Raw genomic sequence first — 21,602 nt, forward strand, 5'->3', positions numbered from 1 at the left:
ATCTATCCGGAAATTCTCAATTTTTTCCCTAAAATTCCCTCCAAAAATCTCTAAATATCCCCAAAAGTTTCTCAAAATCCCTAAATATCCCAAAATTTTCTAAAAATCTCTATTTTTCTCACAATTATTTTTTAATGAAACCTTAGCTTTCCCTCGCTAGATAGCACTTTTATCAAACAAAAGGCACTCAAACGGATCAGTGTTCCATGAAAGGAGTGCAAACTGCTAGCTCGTACCAAGTAAAGTAAACAATGAGACAAAATTTTCATTTCATAGGAAATTTAAATAAAACGGCAGAGAATATAGAACAATTTTTGTTCCAAACCATCTACTGAATCCCCCAAAATCCCATTTTTTTTCTAAAAATCCTCAAAATTTCTATAAATCTCCTCATGCTCTAAAAATCTTTAAAAAAATCCGGCTTTTTGTGTTTAGGCCTACAACAGCAACAGCAACAACAAAAAAACAACTGGCAAGATAAAGTGTATACGACGTAGTTAATTAATTGTTATTTCTTACTAATTTTTAAAGGCCCAGTAACACGGACAACAGTTTTCGTGCGAACTTGTCGCGCAACAATGTTGCGTTGCAAGTTGAGATGGTTTGTTGCGCGTATCACCATCTTCTTGCGCAACAAATTTTCATGTTGTAAAAAGTAGACGTAGGTTTTACTTTTTGCAACATGAAAATCTGTTGCACAAGAAGGTGGTACTTGCAATACAACACTGTTGCGCGACAAGTTGCACGAAAAATGTTGCCCGTATTACTGGGCCTTAATGAATAATGTTTCGATGTCAGTTACGTGGATCATGAATTTTACCTCCACCGCCAACAGTGAGAGTATTGTCAGCAACTCCTCCCTCGGCAATCAAGACACCCCTGCCGAGTGTGTTGATAGCAAGTACCCCTCGAATATGAGGAGCCAACAGTTTCCACAGGGGGTGTAGGGTAGGCAATTGTCTATAGCTTGCTACAGCAACGGGTTCCATGAAAAGGTGAACGCGGAGAAGATGGGTGATCATCTGACAAAACAAAGGAAACTTAGAGAGCAAGAATTTATAACTGGAGAAAGATACATCTAGGAGACATAATTGCCCGATTTTGCTTCTTTTGAGTTAACGCAGGCTTCGACCGCAAAATAGTAAAATTGCTGCGAGAGTGCCCCTTAAATGCTTGACAAGGAAGCGAAGGTATGCAATTACCCTTGGTCTTAAGAATAACTCGAGAAATCTGAGCATTTAATAATCCAAACTTGGTAGACAAACTAAGAAGGCCAGATGACCACACCTATCACTGTCCCAGACAGTGTGTGAAGGGATGCCCCACGGAGTTTATGAATATCGAAGGGTGATGAGATTATGTCTGTAGCTTTATGGCGTGCCATTTTTGAGGAGGTGGATATGCAATAAAAATAAAGGGCTGGCGAAACTCTTATGTCCACGAAATTAGATGCACTCCAAACATCCCAAAGTGTCTTAACGCCAACTGCCTAATAGTATTTCTAACAATACAGAAAACAATACAGGTTTTTGAAAGTGTAGGGCAAGAGAACGTGAGATAAGAGTTCAAATCCCAGTGCCCGATGATAATTATCAGAAATTTAACTATAACTGCAAGCATGCTGCCGACATGCTGCTAAAGTTATAATCGTTATTTTCTTCACCGCCGGGTCAATTTTCATACTAACTGGCCAATAAAGTGTCTTCCTTGAAATAACGACGCAGTATGACAAATGCCGAATTATTGCGTTCGAGGAGAACGCATTCTAATAGAGTCAGTTGCGTGGGATATCCTACGGGTATCGATAGTGATTCCTTACGATTTCAGCGTTTGGACGCGTTTGGAAGTAATGCAAAACCAATGCAATTCGCTAATTACTTTCCACACTCAATTGAAAACCGCCCTATCAACGTTCTGAGAATCAAACTTGTACTTGTGTTTATTCTCACAATCCTCGAATAAACGACGCATTCTTCTGATTGGGTGTGGCATTTATTCGAGGGTGGCCTCCGTGCTGTACAGGCTGGGGAGTCATGCTGTTTGGCTATCCAGCAAGAAAGGCTACTGATATCCCACAAAACTGATATTGCACTGTAACACATGCATTCCATAATTGTTTTGTGATAAAATTATTAGCAACAAGATAACAGTTACTTACAGTGTGATACCTTTATTACTGAACAAATACTAGAAAAGATTTTCCCACACAACCACTTCAAATGGCTCGTCGGTGACAAAACAGGAATAGAACGCACCTCACTAATCCTTTTTACAAAATAATTAGGATAGTACGCGCACTCTCATTGGTCAATAGCTGTGTTTAGATGAGAGTATGGAAACACGGCTGTGACGTCACACGAATTTTGATTGGTTGTGTATTTTCAGACGCGCGTTTTGATTGGTTGGTAGGAAATATGAGCGTGTGTCAAGAAAATCTGTTTCAATCAAGAGGTAAAAAAACATTATTTTCCTTTATTTGTTGAATTATCTTTGAGAAATATTTTATAAAAGCAATAGAGGTTTTTTTCCGTGTTTCCGTGGCCTCATCCAAACACTAGGGGGAGTTGGGAGAATTTTCGACAGTTATGCAAACCTGAAACGCAATCGAGGGTTTGCATAACTGTCTCGAATTCTCCCACCTTCCCCTCGTGTTTAGATGAGTCTATGGAAACACGGAAAACGCCCTCTGTTGCTTAAATTCTGATGTTATCTACGGAATCATAGTAGAGTGAGTTTCAATCGACTGTCGTAAAACCAAAACCAAAGTAATTACTTTGGCCAATTAAAAAGGGCGGAGACAATCCAGTAAACCGATCAAAACTCGAAGTTATTATTCGTAGCCGACACAAAGCGCGGGAAAATGTGCACGAGCGAGCCACGATTGGTTTTGGTTTCACTTCTGATTGGTTAAAAAACTCGCGCGAGAACTTTGTACCAATCACTGAGTGAAGTAATTATAAACCGAAGCAATTCACTAATTACTTTCGACACTCAACTGATTCCAAACGTAGCCACACAGGAGCACAAACGTCGCAAAATCACTCGTTCGCTACATCTACAAGTTTGTTTTCTGATCCTACTCAACGCGGGAATAAAATCATAGGATCTCATTCCCCATGAAGAAATCTCTTTTCATAAATTTCAGAAAATTTCTTCGGAATAGGGCGTAATATGGGGGATCTGCTCGCTTACCTCAAAAATTCTCTTGTTTAGGAAGGCGCTGACAGGACCAGGAACCCATCAAATGGAGCCTTGATCTACACTTATTCCTTAAGTCAACCCTATTCCGAGTATATTTATCTTTTGAACGGCTTTTTCCGGAGAAAAGAATCATTTTTCCACGGCGAAACGCGAACAAAAAATTGCAGAGCGATGCGTGTTATAGCGCAACCATGTTTAAGAAAATATGGTGACCCATCGGTGTAAACAATTCTGGTTTTAGCTATGACGTCATCATGCGACCGTCCGTTCGTGCGTAAGTCCAGAAAAGTCCAGAAAAGTTAATTAGTTTAATAGGTCTTTGAGGACCCAAGTTTTCAACCGAATGCAAATGAGATAAATAACCCAGGGAGCTCCGCTTTTAGACGTGGCTCAATCAGTATGTATCATGACGTAATATAATACACCTTATTCCAAAATGCCCGCTGATTTATGCGGATACAAATTGGCCCTTGTTGCCTCGTTCAAGATAAAATATTCTTTTGAATTTTAAGCTTAAGAACGAGGCATCAAGGGCTTATTTGAATAAAGACAAAAGAATATTTAAATGGCGGCCATTTTGGAATAAGGTGTATAGCACTGACACAGCTCTATTTGATTGGGCTTTTAACTTCGAAAACCCAACGAGACACGTTCGATTAATAACTCTACTCGGGAAAGGTTGACTCCGAGGCCCAGTATGAAAGATAGAGGCTCCATTAGGTGCGCAAGGTCTTCATACAATGTACCTCCAATCCCTTTCTGCAAAAATTATAATGACGAAACACACAGACATTTTAAGATTGTTTTCAAACTACCTGGTGAATTTGCGTGTCGGAGTTACGTAACCAAAACTTGGCACAGATCCAGTCCATCTCGGCGTCATTCGGAGTCCATATCGGATTGTCGCTACTTGGAGTCTGGTGAAACTGGACTGCTATCGGCACCAGATCCCCGCTGGCTTTCCTGTAGAACAATCCCAGGCTTGCGCACATGTATCTCCTCTCCAGGTCTTCTCGGTCCTGGCCATAATGCGGAATGTCTTCCAAGATCTTATGATCCACCATATACATGCGGCCATCCTATCACGAAAAACGTAAAAGTCTCCGTTGATACTGTGCGCCCTCGCTTAACATCTCTGATATCGCTGATTTTTCTTCTTAAAATTACGTTACTCAAAACCGCCCCACAGCCTAATTATATAGGCAAGATAACTCGACAAAAACATACCCTTAGGGCTTTCTCCAAAGTATCTCCATTGTCTAATAGGTTTCCGATCAGGTCCTGTGTGACCGGAAAATTCGGTGGCAGTTTAGTGCATCTTCTCAGTGCATCGGGATTACAACCATTCATGAACTGAGATCCAAAGAAGCGATCATCACTCCAATGATCTGCAGCCTGAGGTACTTTGCCAATAAAACCAGTGAAAGCCTGCAAAACAAATCATTTCTAAGTTTCACGTTACGCTAAACGTAATCAGTTTCTCTACCCACATTTTCTTCCTAAGAAAAGGGCTACGCCAGCGGTCCAAGTATTTACGGAGGTGATAAACGTCAAACCGTGATAAATGTCGTAGGAAATTATCGCTCTTGGATGCATTTTAGCTTGGATTAGAGAGCATTTAACAGGACGACGACAACGACGGATATGAATCTGAAAATACAACTTCCGTTTTTTTAAAACAAATCTCAAGTTAAGAAAAAAATGAAAACGCGCTGTCAGGATAATTCATATTGTTAATAAAGACGTTCTTTGACCAACTTTAAAGGAGCGAGCTTTCGACTGTCGAACTACAGTTTTCAACGGGCTAAAGAACTAGTGTTAAACACGCTATATATACAACAAACAGCGAGTAGTGATTAACATAATGAGTGAAAAAGAAACCGTTAGGCAATATACTGAGGTTGCCTATTTACCGAGTTAAGCTATCGATTTCAAGTTGGATTATAGAGTTGGACTTCGAGTTGGATTTTTGAGTTAGATTTCGTGTCAGTTGGATCTTCGAGTTGGCCAGTGTAAGGTGGTGTTACACTGTGCAATTTTTCGTGTAACTTGTCTCGCAACACCATTGCTAGAGCACGAATCATTGCCCAATGTGGCATACCTTGCAATGGCCAAAAACGTTGCAAGACCAGTTGCAGAAACCTTTGCGGTTCTCCTTTCCGCAACGGTTGCAGTGAATTTTTTTAAGCATTGCGCGATGTAACATCTGTCCTGCATCTTGTGCCACAACGGTTTGCGGAAGCAGCCAATGAAAATGTTCCTTTAACCTCATGTGATCATCGAAACGAGACAAGTTGCATGAAACGTTGCTCAGTGTCACACCCGGAATACAACTTGTTTTTCAACGTTTGCACAGTGTAACAGCGCCTTTAGAAGTGCTAACAGTTTAGCCTCAATATTGTTTTATGCCTGGTTAGGCCTAAGGTTCGCACTTGTAAAGGTTTGGGCTTTTTCAGCAGTTACATTATAACAGTCTACATTTTACACTGACTAACTCGAAAATCCAACTTTATGTCCGACTCGAAATCCTAACTCGATATATAGTCTGTCTCATTACTATTCATATGTCTATTATTTCACTTCATTTCCCTCTCAATGTTATGCTCACCCCTACTAGCAGTTTGTTGCAGCTTAGCGTGTTTTACATTAGTTTTTTAGCCCGTTGAAGACTGTAGTTCGACAGTCGAAAACTCGCCTCTTTAAAAGTTGGTCAGATAACGTTTTTATCAACATTGAAAATCTGACGTTGTTCAGGATAATAATTGTTACAAATATCCAAGAATTTAATTGAATTTAAACGACTAATGAAGGCGCTTTAATATGTCCAGAAATGCACGCAATTAGTTACAATCCCGATTTTGATATTCAACACGAAATATCCCTTTGAATCCAAGCATTTTCTACCTATTTCTGGCAATTAGGTAACTGTAATTAGGGCCTGGCCGGCAGGGGGAATGTTTGGCGACCAAACAGCATCAAGCATTGTTTGGTGACCAATCATGCTGATGTTGAAATGAGTGACCAAACAATTAAAACATGTTTGATCCAACTTAGAGCAAACTCCACAAGCAAAGAGCTATTAGTCACAAATACGTAAACAACACGTGGACAAAAGCAGCCGAGCAAGCGTGGTACGTATGCGCGCGCCAAACATGTTTGATACCTTCGCCCATCAACTTAACACGAGAAAAAAAGAAATGTTTTAAGTTGTTTGATCGAATGTTTGATGGCCTTCAAATTGTATTAAACACGATCAAACAGCACCAAACAAGGTGGCCAAACGGTTAAATGTTTGGTCACAAAACAATGTTTGATGTTGTTTGGTCGCCAAACATTTCCCGTTTGGCCAGGCCCTAAGAAATAGCGTTATTTTTGGTGAGTGTAAAAAATGCATATTTGTACTTACTTAAATTTAAATTTTTGTCTTTGACAAGCCTCTACTGGGAAGTCACTAAAGTATGTATTATGGACACTTCGTGACGCTTTTCAAAATCGTCGTGCATATAATTACGTGTATTTCTGGACATATATGTGGACTAAAGCATTAAAAGAGAAAATTGAAATTTATCTTCGTCTGCTCTCGTCCTCCACAGAAGAAATGTCGCAGCAAAAGTGTGAGCGGCACGAGCATACCAAAGAATGGTTTTTCCAAAGGTGTCCAAAATCACGATTTTCGGCCATACAGCAAAGAGGGAACCCTTACCAAATATTTTTCTTCGAAAACGGCCGATTTCTTAGGCAAACTTCCGAAGGCTGAAAGACTAGGAAATACAAGTCGCTTAATAGGCTAATTTGGTATGGATCGTTTTTGCGCTTCAAAGCTATTGTTCTCTCCTGTTCGGTTCTCGAGAAAAAGAAGAGTAATACCTTGCGATAGTCGTCAAAGTCATCCCAATTATCAAATAAGTTAAGCAGTTTCACAAGACCCAAATTGATAAGTGCTGCTCTTCTGGCCTTATGCAGATCATACATAGCTTCTTCGGTAAATTGCGCGTCTTTTGGAAGTGTCTTCACATCCGCAGCCTTGACATAGCCTGGCAAGTCAAGATATGTGTCGTCATCTCCCCATTCGTAAATAGACCTTCTCTGCTTGAGCTCTTCCTCTCGTTGACTTTTCACGGTGTCATGTTGTTGATCCGTCGGAAGTTTAGCTTTGAGATAAACAAAGTTTCTAGATCACTCTCTGGTCTTTTTTTTTACTACAACGACGACCTTTTCGCAAACGTTCGGTGCAGTTTTTCTTAAGGACGTCGTGAGGGAGATTGTGGATGGTATCCCAATGAGATGAATGAATTAAGAGAAGTGCTTTTCCGATGATAACTCGGGAATACAATTACAATTACGATTATTAGCTATTAGTCTCTCCCCACGGGGATTCAGGACTAATTTACAATGTTTTTCGGGGGTTTTTAGCCAGACTGCTTATTACACAGTTTACAATTTTATTTTAGGAAGTGAGAGATGCCCCCGTCCAGATAAGGTCAGACCACAACACCGGGGACTACGTCCCCTACTCTTATCGAATAGTGAGTGGGTTGTTTAACGTCCCATACTATTTAATTTCCAACAAGGTTTATGAGACGGGACCTCCGGTTTACAGTCCTTATCCGAGAAGACTCGAAGGTCTAACCATTTGCAGATCTTATTACAAAGGCAGCACATTCTCCTCAGTTATTTTAAGACCCTGAGTGTTGGTCCAGCCGGAGTCGAACTCACGACCTCCCGCATGACAGCCCGATGCTCAACCAACTGAGCCACCGGTGCGCGGAAAAGTCGGCAAGAGTCGGAGTGCAAGAGAGATGTAGCCTATGACCTTCTGATTACAAGTTCAGTCGCTCTGCCAATGAGCTGCAGGAAGCTGGTCGTCGTGGGAACTGGGCTATGTCTCTTAATTACTCTAAGGTCTTTAGCAGCATTGCAGGGCAATAAGTCATCTGAACCTAGTTTAATGGCATAGCTCCCACGAGCCTCAGTCCTATATCTCATTGTGGCAGCACCCTAACTAGTCATCGGAAGGCTGAAGGTTCGACACCAGCAAAGGAGCGCTCGGATTTGTTCCCCAGTATCGCAGAGTCAGCTTAAAAATACCTCTTCATTCCATCTACTGGGGTTAACATTTGTCATATGTTTCTAACAATACAATACTTCTTTTAGGTGGTACTTGCGGCCCAGTAGTTAGGGCTCTTGCCTTGAGATCCGGAGACCCGCTCTGACCCCTCATTGAATGTGATCCTGGTAGTCACTGGGTTCAACTCAGCTTTCTCGGCAGAACTTGAAAAATACCAACTTGTTTGCCTCCATCCAGTTGGGATTCTTAAGAATTGTTGTTGTTTCGTTGAGTTCATTTCACTGGAAATGCCCGCCTCAATGGGGAGAGGTCAATGCACAAATTTATGCAATTTCAGTCCTAGTATAGCGGGGCAATTGTTACTCGAACAGTTTAATGGTCTAGTTTCCACGAGTTTCAGACCAAAGATATTGAACTATACTTACCTCTTTTAACCAAGCAGGAGGTCTGTATGGGAGAATCTTGACCGAGGTCGTGAGTACAGACCGAACGCAGTGAGGTCTGTAGACACGACCGAGGTCAAGATTCTCCCATACAGACTGACTAAGCTCGGTTAATATAAGATGTTTATGATGTGGCAAACAAGAACATTTTAATTCGTTTAATGTAACTGTTTTGTACGCACTGACATTTTGCTTGCAATTGGCGATGAGTGGCACTGAGCTGAACTTAATTCTGCCAAAGTTTGCTTGTTTGTTTTTCTTATCTTTTTTTTTTCATCATGCGTTCTGGCACTTCCATAAATAAATATTGGTAGAAGAAAATACTCAATAATTTTGCATTTCAGTTTGCAGCTTTTTCACCGCAAAACATTACCGGTAGTTCCCAATCCTTGTGAGACAGAGCTATGTAATAAATACAATGCAATACAATACAATACATACTTAATTGACCACCATTCCCCATAAGAACTTTTCAGGGCCAATGAAACACAATCAACGAAACAACAGAACAACAAGAACAACAGCTGTTAAGAATCCCAACTGGCCGGAGGCAAACCAGTCGCCTATTTACAAGTGTAGCTGAAAAGTTGAACCAGGGACTACCAGGATCAAATTCAACGAGTGGTCAGAGCGGGTTTTGAACCCGGGATCTCCGGATCACAAGGCAAGCGCTCTAAACATTGGGTCACACTGCCTCCTTCCCTTTTAACAAAACGCGGTTGACTTAAAGATTTAAGCTAATCAACAATCGGTTGCAAAAGCAATTGTAATTGTAATTAATAAGTAATTGTAACAAGAAGGGAGAGATAAAGAAAGCTGTCTGATGTGGGTGGAGAGCAACCCTGCTATTTTCTAACTTTTCAATTTCACCGTTTACAGTACTGAACTCTAGAACATTCGTGACCAAATGAAATATAAATTCTAGGACAACTCACGGTTTGGTTGCTCATCATAGTTAACACGACAGGGGCACCCAACGAACAAAGTCAACTAGAAGACTCGAGGAGACATTTGTTCCTTGTAATGAAAAAAATACTGTTTAAAGAAATGTACTCAAAATTAGTGTTTGAAAAATGGAAAGTTGAACCACGAATTTCCCTGCGAATTATTTACTTCGCCGAATTTCTAGCAATATTGCAAAGAAAAAAAAAAAGAATAACCCCTTTGGAAACGTAGGGGATAATCTTCCTCGGCTTGCTAAGATGATCGATAGATGATAAATTTAGTAGAAAAGTCTAGGGGATCGCAATGCGAAGTTTCGACGTTTGACGGTGGAGAACATTCCATCCAAACCAATATATCACGAGACCACCCGTTGGGTGACTTCATGGCCGTAGTGAGAAAAAAAATTGACTGAGGAATTGTCCACGGTTAAATTCTCTTCGTAGGTATTAAGGGTGTTTTTGATGCCTGCATTTAAAGACAGCACTGGGATCCCGCATAATCAAAAATATCACGAAAAAAATTACTGAGGCAAGTGCCTCGGATTGCTTCATAGTGGCTACGGCCCTGAACTTTGTTGTTACGAAAGTACAGTGTTATTTCTACTACGTACTGCTCCTGGACTCCCGCCTCGCATAGTAACCTGGGTTCTGGACATATGCAGGTTGAGGAAAAAGGGAGTTCTTAAAATTTACCTGTTCCTTCAAAGATGACATTCTCGCTTTGCACCCATCGATTGCACGGAAAATCATAGGTGACATTTTTGGATTTGATTCTGATTGTTATCCGGTCAACAAACCAATCACTGTTCCATCCTCCCCCATCATTCATCAAAACGACCATCAAAAGCTCTCCAACATCCTCGGCAGTCAAGCAATATTTGTCAGTTTGTCCAGCCTCAAAGTCATCATGGAACCACTTGTCCAGGGAGAGCGGTTTAGTTTCACCACATGTACCTGATTAGACAGAGACGATTTTCTTTGCATCGTATTACAATAGTTTACAAATCAAAACACAAAATCCTACCACAAAGTAGTTTCAAATAACCGTATATTTTTGAAGAGCGGGTTACAGATGAAAGGAGGAAGTGATCCTCGAACTCCTCCGTTTCATCTTTAACCCGCACTTCAAATATGGCCGCGCGGGGATACGAATTTGTCTTCTCGTGCTGATACATGTGGTATCTCTCACGAGTGAGCGCAGAGAACGAGTGCGAGATGCTATCAGTAGGAGGAGCTAAAATTCGTATTCCCAAGCGTCCACGTAATGTTCTGTTTGTTATGTAAATATTTTTTTTCATTTCCGACGGTAGTGAAAAAAAGGCCATCAACCGCTAAAACACGTACGTCGTGTAATACGAAACTAGATGTGAAAATTACGGAAAAAATAATCACGATAATGTCAAATTGAGTCAAAAAATGTTAATGTAGTAGTGAAAAATTACATTACGGCACAAAAGGGGAAGCTCGCTTTTTATTGGCTAATCGTGTTACTTACCAGGATGACATATATATCCTCGCATGTGAAAGATAAATATCATATCTTCACTGCCCGTGATGATATGATTTTTAGAAAAAGAAAAATCCTAATACTTCATCAGTATCTATATAATAAATAATATATTTTATTTCTTTCATCGAGTCCATTTAGGGGAACACATGAAGCCAACAAACTGAACTGCTCCCAACTGATCATGACTCATGAGTGGCTTTATGTAACTCAATTGGCAGAGCCTTGCGCTGCCCGACGCTAATTTCCCTTTCCTAAACAAGCGATGCCATTCTCAGTAACCAAGCCTTTTTATTCGGTTAGCTTTCAATAACTTGTTAGGATTAGCTTTATGTAAATACTTTAAAATTGCCAATATAACGTCGTTGTTTCGGTGTTGTAGAGGTTAAGTTCATATGAGTAACAATGTACGCTCACGGCGGTTTTGACGGTTGGGATTGGAGCGTTCTGATTGGTGGATTCAAATTTTTGCGGGAAATCCAAACGTACTTTGAGTGGAAAATTCAAATTTTAAAGGATGACGTCACAGACACGTGACACCTTCCTTGATGACGCCACATACACGTGACACCTTCCTTGCTGCGAATCCTCAGGAAACAGGTTGGGTGTTTTGCGTAACCATGTGGGATAAAAAAATAGCGGTCAGGAAATTCAAAATTCAAACATGGCTTGAGGGAGGGTTGACGTCACAGAGTCCCACGCCCCTCACGGTCAGAAAAAAGTACCAGAAGAAAAAATGCAATCCAACACGTTTTAATGACTAGAATAACAAACGAGTATGTACAGGAAGAGGAAAAAAGCAAAAAAAAAAAAAAAATTAATGTCACTTTGTACAAGAATGTTCCTTAGTGGCGTGGTAGGTCGATGAAGGGCTCCAGAACTCAGGTGTCATTCTTGTGTTCAATAGACGGAGCGGGCACGCATCCCCGCGCAGAGATTTTTACAAGCCCACACTTAAACCGAGATTTGAATGCAATATATATGTGATAAAAGTCTCATCTTCTATCATTTGTGGTAAAAAATGATAAATTTATAGCCCCATTGGACATGATCGGGCCACTCGTCATCCGGACTCTGCGACCCTAAGGGCGAAACCAATCACTTCGTCCTCATCATTTGCATATTTCGGGCTCAATATTTACCCAGGACGAACCCAAGCCTCCCTCAGAATGTTTACGTTGCTCGTGCTCGTCCTCCTTTCGGGCCTTCGTCCGAGCTCGATTTCCCGTGTGTGATTTAAGACGATCGCTGTCGTGTAAGCGACCGCCTCGTCCGTTAGAAGTTCCCAGAGACGTTCGGAGCGTCGAACCGGTTTACGGAGGGGTACTTGCAGTTATACTCTCTCAATTTGAGTTACTCAGGGTTGATCGGAGGTACTCATGGGTTGCTCATTTTCTCATGAGTTGCTCGTTTACTCATGGGTTGCTCATTGGCTCATGAGTTGCTTACTTTACTCGTGAGTTGCTCGGAGTTACTCCTTCAGTTTGAGTTACTCAGGGTTGATCTGAGGTACTCATGGGTTGCTCATTTTCTCATGAGTTGCTCGTTTACTCATGGGTTGCTCATTGGCTTATGAGTTGCTCATTTTACTCGTGAGTTGCTCGGAGTTACTCCCTCAATTTGAGTCACTCAGTTCCCGGAGACGTTCGGAGCGTCGATCAGGTTTACGGAGGGGTACTTTCATGGGTTGCTCATTTTCTCATGAGTTGCTCGTTTACTCATGGGTTGCTCATTGGCTTATGAGTTGCTCATTTTACTCGTGAGTTGCTCGGAGTTACTCCCTCAATTTGAGTCACTCAGTTCCCGGAGACGTTCGGAGCGTCGAACAGGTTTACGGAGGGGTACTTTCATGGGTTGCTCATTTTCTCATGAGTTGCTCGTTTACTCATGGGTTGCTCATTGGCTCATGAGTTGCTTACTTTACTCGTGAGTTGCTCGGAGTTACTCCTTCAGTTTGAGTTACTCAGGGTTGATCTGAGGTACTCATGGGTTGCTCATTTTCTCATGAGTTGCTCGTTTACTCATGGGTTGCTCATTGGCTTATGAGTTGCTCATTTTACTCGTGAGTTGCTCGGAGTTACTCCCTCAATTTGAGTCACTCAGTTCCCGGAGACGTTCGGAGCGTCGAACAGGTTTACGGAGGGGTACTTTCATGGGTTGCTCATTTTCTCATGAGTTGCTCGTTTACTCATGGGTTGCTCATTGGGTAATGAGTTGCTAATTTTACTCATGAATTGCTCGGAGTTACTCCCTCAATTTGAGTTACTCAGGGTTGCTCGGAGTTACTCATGGGTTGCTCATTTGTGCATGAGTTGCTCGTTTACTCATGGGTTGCTCATTTGCTCATGAGTTGCTCATTTTACTCATGAATTGCTCGGAGTTACTCCCTCAATTTGAGTTACTCAGGGTTGCTCGGAGTTACTCATGGGTTGCTCATTTGCTCATGAGTTGCTCGGAGTTACTCCCTCAATTTGAGTAACACGCGTTTCCTGGAGCACTTGTTTGGTCTCCCTTGACTGAACAGAGCCGACTTTTTATAGTTCGCTTTCTCAAGTTTGCACCGCCCCACACCGCGCTTGCTCAAAAATTGACCACGTTTGTATTCTGGAAAAAGAAAGACACGACCTAAATCCACGTAGTTGCTTTTATAATTTGATTCGAGACCATTCGTAACACCCTATGTTCAAAGGGGAGTCTTGGTTTACTCAGCAAGGGTTTCATTCGGTTCGAGGCGTGTGGGCTCCGTCTCGTCCGTTGTGCAAAGTGGGATCTTTCTGAGCTTCTTCCTCTTTTGTCGATGGCATAGGTTTTGTCTCTCCCTGATTTTGTCCTTGTTTTTGTGATAGTACTGTTTGGCATACGCCTAACATCGGGCTTTGTTTCCGTGGTGGTATTGTCTCCTCTTGGCTCTAATCTTATCCTTCTATCGGCAGGCGAGGATCGTTCCTGCTGTAATTTCATCAACTGGCTTCGGTGGGTTTGCCTTTGCATCTCCATCGAGCATTTCCTCTGGGATGGTGTCTTTAACCCCGTCTGGTTCAGCCATTTGGCTAGGGTGTCGCGTTGGTTTTGTGTTTGCAACAGTCACCACACAGCGTTTCTCCACGGTATGGGTTGGTGTTGTCACCATCCGGGCATCAATCGGCTGGACAAGATTGCCAAACAACAAGTCATCGATTATTCTCAGGCCAAGAATTTACAAGACAAATGGAAAGCGAATGGAAAAGTGGTGAAGCAATCAGCGATTTCCCCAGCAAGAAAACTTGGACCTAAGCCAGCGTCAAGAGAATCCCGAAGCCAAACAAAAACTCAAATTGTAAAAGCCTTTAATGGCTGACTCACGTTGTTGTTGTTGTCACAAATTTTAAAAAACAAAGTTCTTGACTTCCATGTGTCTGGTCTTTATTTACCAAAATGTTCTCTCGCAACGCAACGAATTTACAAATGTTCTTGAGCCTCGCAACGCTCAGCTCTGCAATAATATTTTATGGCATTTCCAAGGGGTCCTGCTTCCGTAATAGGTCATGAAGAAGCCAAAGAGGCAGGTCATGTGGACTGACTGACCACAGCATCTCGTGTCCACCATTCTTTTCTTTTTTCCGTGGAGCAGGCTGTGTTGTGTGATGTTAGCGAGGATGACTAGAGAGGGCGGGTCTGTCTCGATGATGGACAAGCAGATGACACATTCGCTTTCTTCTTCCACCTTTTTTTCCTTCTGCTACTTTCGTGACCAAATCTCGTAATTTGATTTAATTAGGCCGCATCAGACCACTAAGGTCGTGACAGGGCACCTTTCCTTGGAAGGTACCCCCTAACTCTACATCTTCCCACGTGATGACAGAAGGGAACTATACATTTTGGGCGTACCCCCCATCCCCTTAAGTCCTCTCACATGGGGACTACAAATTTTGGGCGTACCCCCCCCCCCCCCCCATCTCCCAAAGTCTTCTCACGTGATAACATAAGAGATCTATAAATTTTGGGCGTACCCCCCATCCCCCTCGTCCGGTCTGATGACCTTTTTGGGTCAGGCCATAAATAGCCGTGGTCTCTGACGAATGAGCACCTTTTCCACGTGCAAGGAAGGTCCTTCAAGGTCAGTACTTTTTCGATCACGTGTTCCCTTGAACCTTATAAAAGACGGCGCGCCGTGGTCCTCAGTTCATTTGCTCGTCATGTCTTCTCCAAGTGCAGGACCTAGTGGATTGTCTTTAGAGGAGCAACTTCCTTTGCTTAGAGAAGAAGAGCTTCGACATGTGGCGGATTTGATGGATAGTGATGAGGACGAACCGTTAGTTCAGGTGCAGACTCTCGAGGACGTGGAACGGTTGCTAGCAGTCCACACGGACAATGAAAGTCTCCATCTCATCGAGCATCGGCAAAGGTTACACGACGATCGTGGGGCCTTTGCTCGTCAAAACACTCTTTCTTTCTTTGAGGAAGCTCCTGCTCAAGTTGGTGGGGGAGGACATTTTCGTTTTGTTTTGGACCCTGTGATTGAACGCCGGTCCAATGTGGTGGGAGTGCGTGAACAAATCTTTAGAACACGGCTGGAACAACAAGGACTTTTGGACTCACGGTGTCAAAACATAAACAATGCTGTTGCCCAAGGACTACGTGGTGCGATAGAAACCTTGTTGGGCGATGCTACCATCCACGATCGTGATCGCGTGTTTCTTCGTTTTTATTCGCCACGATACGACAACTCCTTTTCTCGAGGATTACGCGTCAGTCGGTGGTGTCAGGAACCGGACACGGTGACTTCATTTTTGGACGTTCTTGCTTAAAAACTCAGTTCCGGGGAGGAGTACGACCTCAACGAACCTTTTCAGCTGGAATTCGTCCATTTACAGGCAGGGCCTCGGGGAAGCGCTCATTCTAAGAACAAACGACCCAGGCACGATTCGTCCGTTCAATTTCGGTTGAACAAGAAGACCATCGTCAAGATACCACGGGACGACTCGGGACTATGTTGTATGCGTGCCGTAGTCACCGCTCGAGGCCTGTACCTGGCCGGTTCCAACAACAACGAACGGACAAATAGACCAAATCTAGCAGAAATCAACAACGTCGCAGCGAAGCCGTTATCGCCCTCTTGGAGGAAACCGGACTCCATCCGGGTCCCATGGGACTCCAGGAACTGGCGACTTTGGCTGAAGCACCCAGTCTCCACGATAATCAGATCATCGTGATCGATGCGAATCGTCAATACGCATGTTTTGTATTTGGTAATGGCAACACCCTGCTCGCCGTTCTCCACGAGGACGAACATTACGACACATTTACCTCATTGCCCGGATTCTTCGGTACCAGTTACTTTTGTGGACGCTGCCTCAAAGCATACGACAATCAAGGCCGCCACCGATGTTCCAAAGGGAAAGGCGTTTCACTGCCCCGGTTGCCAACAGAATAAATGCGACGATTACGTCGAGGCTTACTTACGCAAACGTCCTGCCCACATCTACTGTCGTCATTGTCGTCGCCAATTTTATTGGGAAGCGTGCTTTCAACTCCATCAGACCAAGACCCTCAGTGGAAAAGCGTGTGGTCCCAATCAGTCGTTGGTATGCGACTCATGGCACAAATGTGCAAACTGCTAAGACGAACAACGGTGTGGGTACAGTGAATGCCCGTCGTGCCATGAAACGACTGACTTGAACCAGAATCAATGCTTCGTGCAAGTCCCCGCCGACCCTGAAGAGCTCTAAGACCGAGCACGCATCGTTCAAATCAACAAGCGGACCCGACTCCGCCGTGAGGCACGCAATACCTACCAACCACCGCTACTGGTCTTTAGGGATACGGAGGCCATGCAAGATACGGAAGTGCATGTGCCTAATTTGGTGGTGGGTATGACGGCAGAGGATGCCTCCCTTTAAATCTTTCGTGGCAAGAATTGCATTGAACAATTTCTGCAATGTTTGGAGGAACTCACGTAGCAGGACACACGCTACGTCACAGCTCTTGCCCACGATTTCAAGGGCTACGACTCTTACTTTGTCGTGAAACGTTTGATTGAGTGCAAACAAAAGTTTAAGCCCGAGCGTACGGGTGGAAAACTGCTGAAGCTCACCTACAGGGGTGGGTACATACGCTTCATCGACTCCATGTCGTTCTTCGCCATGGCCTTGCTTCGTTTACCAAAACATTTGGATTGGATCCCAACAATTTCAAGAAGGGGTATTTTCCACATCTCTTCAACACCCCTGAGAACGCCGTCTACGTGGGTCCCATGCTTGAGAAAAAAGAGTACGCCCGCGTGAGTACGCCGCTGAAACCTTGTCCACGGAAGGCAAAGCTGAATTCGAGCGATGGTACACGGCTCAAGTGACCAACGAGGCACAGTTTGACATGCAAAGGGATCTCGTGGACTATTGCATCTCCGACGTCAATGTCCTCCGAGAGGTATGTTTGACTTTTCGTCGTGAGTTCCGCGAACAGACCGGCTTTTGTCCCTTTGACAAAATGACCATCGCGGGAGCTTGTCTGCATGACTATCGCCTCAACCGCATGGAGGAAGACACCATCGCCTCCAAACCTGTCGAGGGATGGCGACTCATCACCAACTACTCCAAGGTCGCCATGGAATGGCTCTTGTGGCAAGAACATCTGCTGCAGGTGGAAGAGCCGCTTCCAAACCACCGGCAACGTATCCAGCACGCTCGCAACCAGGGCGAATACCAGACCCTGGTCGACGATGGAGGGTGGATGGCTTCGACGAAACCAGCAACACAATCTACGAGGTCTTGGGTTGTTTTTGGCATGGGTGCCACCGGTGTTCCCCCAATCGTCACGAACCGTACCAACGTCACGATCAACGCTGCATGGATAATGTTCGACGTACCACCATGGAACGTCTTCAGAGTCTTCGGTACTTTGGTCCGGCTTTGCGCACCATCGTCCCACCGAAGAATTTGTTTCACCCCGTCTTGCCTTACCGGTGTGGAAGATAGCTGACCTTCCCGTTATGTCGCACCTGTGTGGAGCAAGACATAGACAAATCTCTGCATGAAAAATCCCTTTCGTGGGATCACACCGAGGATGAAAGCGCACTGACTGGTACGTGGTGCACCCCCGAGCTGGAAAAAGCCGTGGAGATGGGCTACGGGATTCACACGTCAGTTGCCTCGACGAGAACTGGGTGGAAGTGCACTACCGAGCCAAGGACGAGTGCGAGGAACTCAATGTCAACACCAATGTGTTCATTGCGGCATTTACGACCTGCTAGTCACGTTGACGGTTGTACGAGGCATTGGAACTCCTGGGTAAACAGGTCCTCTATTACGACACGGATTCCGTCCTCTACGTGCATCGTCCCGATCAACCTGATGTCACCCTCGGCACCCATCTGGTTGAGTTCACCAACGAACTAAAACCCGGTCAGTACATCGCGGAATTTTGTTCGGGCGGGCCCAAAAACTATGGGTACCGATGAAATGATGATAAGACAGAGTGTAAAGTCAAGGGACGTTCTCTCAATGTGGAGGGAATGGCGCAGCTCAATTATGAGGCGTGAAAACGACTTGGACGAACTCCAACATCCTTTGGAGACACCGCGGAAAACGCGCATTTGTCAAGCGCGTAAAATCACCCGCAAATCAAAACAGTACGAACTTTGTACCCAGCCTGCCCACAACGACTATCAACTCGTCATCAACAAACGCGTCCTTCGAGCTGGTACCGCCATCACGTATCGTTGCGGATACAGACTCACCCAGGAAGATTCGTTCACAGACGATCGTCGTGGTTTCGCTTCGGTGTTACACGATGACGAACTGGCTCAACTTGTACTGGATCTCTATGAGGAGGATTGAGACTTTGGCTTCATCCAGAAGACAAAGTTGCAGGGTGCGCGTACGGGGCGTCAACCTTTTGTGTATGGACTGAGTAGGGACACTAAGGAAATGAGGTGACTTCAAGGAGACTCTACTCGGATGTGACCGGTGGGATGATTGTGTTCTGGATCCTCTCATTGACGGGCCACATCCAAATCAGCCTTTATCATAATAAACTATGGTGCCCGGCGGGGCAACGTCTTCTTCTTGTGCATAGTGTGACATTTTTTTTGCTTTTTTCTTCTTCTTGTACAAATAGTACCGTTGTTGTTTTTCTTGTCATTAAAACCTGTTGGATTTTATTTTTTCCTCTGGTGTTTTTTCTGGCTGTGAGGGGCTTGGGACTCTGTGACGTCACCCTCTCCAAAGCCGTGCAGCGTCATTGTTTGAATTTTGAATTTCCTGACCCGCTATCTTTTTATCCCACATGGTTACGCAAAACACCCCAACCTGTTTCCTGAGGGTTCGCAGCAAGGGAGGTGTCACGTGTCTGTGACGTCATCGTTTGAAATTTGAATTTCCCATCTAACGTACGTTTGAATTTCCCGCCCAAATTTGAATTTCCCGGAAAAATTTGAATCCACCAAAAAGAACTCTCCAATCCCAACCGTCAAAACCGCCGTGAACGAGCGTACACCACTACTCATATGTTCTTATGCCATTGAACCGAGTTCGACATCATTCGATCAACTTTTTCAAATTTTTTTCTAAGGTTTTTTCTCAGTTTTTTTCTTAATTCTAAGTGACATACGCTGCTAATTTAGTCCTAGATTAAGTATTTTTTTCCTCATTTGCAAACGACAAACTTAACAGTAAAATTGTTCTCGTCTCGTCCAAATGGCATCGCTTGTTTACGAAAGGGAAAATTGTGCGGTTGAAGCCCCTGAAATTTCAGCTTTTTATAATATAAAGTCAATTGCTAAAATTGTTCTTGCTTTCACAAAAAGTAGTCTCAGTTGTACCTCTGCTGAAAAGGCTTTTTTTCACTTGCGACGGAAGTACAAGAACAAGCAACGTAAACACACTAATTTAAACTTGTTTTTAATTGCTTGGTCTGCGTATGTTGCTTGTGGCAACGCTTTCGATCCCGAAACTAAATATATATTTCCTTTACCACCACTTTTTTCATTCAAATGCGACCAAAACATAGGTAACTTTCTAGTTAGGAGCGCATTTAAGTCTGACAACCAACCGGGAATCTTCAAATGTACACGCACACGCTGCAAAACTTGTCCTTTTATTTCTAACATGGCTAAGATCTCAGGACCAAATCGATCCGTTAAAATCACCGACCACGTTACATGCATCTCCGCATAGACGGTGAATGCGAGCATAAAAAAATAATAAGAAACGTCATATTTCTTTAACAATGAACGAAGGCTATAATTTTATGTGCATGAAAATGAAAATAATGTGAAACATCTTGTCGATGTATATTACCTTTTATGATGAGAGTTACCGAGGCGTCAGTTCCAGCTCCCTTTCTCTTTCCAGTCACCACGGTAATCTCGTAATCTTCGGTCTTCTTCTCAGAAACTATGGACACAAAATGGGAAATAGATTTATTCAGTTTTGAAGTTCTTTCAGTTTGTTGATGGGCGCTTTCTACAGGGGCACCCAACGAATCTGTTCCTCACATTATCTGTTCCCCAGAGGAATCTTGCTGGCTGGCAAAAATACAGGTGTTTCGATGAGCTGGCTGGGAAATTTTGTTATTGATAGAGGTTTTGCCTGGGAATTACTGACTTTTTCTAGCATTTCAACCCGAGCTGGCTGTAGAAACTCTGAAGACTGAGGACGACTAAAAAAAAAAAAAAAACGAACCCCTTCCCTCTCCCTCAGAATAGTCACAAACATACGACGGCTGGTCAGAGTGATTGCGCTTGCGGAAAAAACCTGTTTTGTCCCGGTTTTGTCGCTTTTGTTCGGTCGTTTTGGATCGAGGGATTTGAAAGCGCGCGGAATTCCTGGCTGGGAAATAAATTTGATCAGCTCGCTGGGAAACCAACCAATTTTATCTAGCTGGCTGGGAAATTTCTTGTATGTCTTGCTGGGAAAAAGGAACAGATAATGTTTTCCCAGCAACACTGAAAAACACCTGAAAATGCCTTAATAACATTTATTTTCATTAACTGGGGTATAATAATACATTTTACAACAAATTGGTCGTTGGGTGCCCCTGTTTCTATTAAAAAATAAGCATGCACGAGACGTGTGCATGTGTCAAGGCTAATAAATATTCATTAGGGAAAGTATGGATGTCGAGCACTTTAGTCTGGGGTTTGTGTCTGACCTCACAGCAGTCATGTTGGTGTACAAAAGAATGCAGTAAAATTGACGCAATTATTATGCAAAACTTGTGGGATCATTTTCTATTGTGCACATGCGTGGTCGTGGGGGCTATTTGCATTTAAACAATTAATATCCAGTTCACTGAAGCATGATACAGTCCCAAGAGTCGATCGATTGGTCTTGTTATTGAAGCAGCAATCGGGTCACCTATACACCTTATTCCAAAACGGCGGCCATTTAGATATTCTTTTGTTTTTATTGAAATTAGATCTTGATGCCTTGTTCAAGGCAAAATATTCTTTTGAATTTTCA

The 21,602-nt window shown here is 43.4% G+C and overlaps 1 protein-coding gene across 3 annotated transcripts in view; it reads right to left on the reverse strand.

Annotated features, from left to right (window-relative positions):
• The window catches only part of LOC138018502 (allene oxide synthase-lipoxygenase protein-like), a 37,191-nt gene that overhangs the window by 3,414 nt on the left and 12,175 nt on the right, over positions 1 to 21,602 (reverse strand). For all 3 annotated transcript variants that reach the window (XM_068865142.1, XM_068865140.1, XM_068865141.1), the window contains 6 exons: positions 20,439 to 20,534; positions 10,350 to 10,610; positions 7,069 to 7,352; positions 4,429 to 4,629; positions 4,017 to 4,280; positions 821 to 1,022 (listed from right to left, as the gene is read on the reverse strand). In XM_068865142.1, the coding sequence (XP_068721243.1) occupies positions 821 to 1,022; positions 4,017 to 4,280; positions 4,429 to 4,629; positions 7,069 to 7,352; positions 10,350 to 10,610; positions 20,439 to 20,534 (1,308 nt within the window). The remainder of the gene's footprint in view (positions 1 to 820; positions 1,023 to 4,016; positions 4,281 to 4,428; positions 4,630 to 7,068; positions 7,353 to 10,349; positions 10,611 to 20,438; positions 20,535 to 21,602) is intronic.

Source organism: Montipora capricornis, chromosome 10, assembly GCF_036669925.1.
Source record: "Montipora capricornis isolate CH-2021 chromosome 10, ASM3666992v2, whole genome shotgun sequence".
Lineage (NCBI taxonomy): Eukaryota > Metazoa > Cnidaria > Anthozoa > Scleractinia > Acroporidae > Montipora > Montipora capricornis.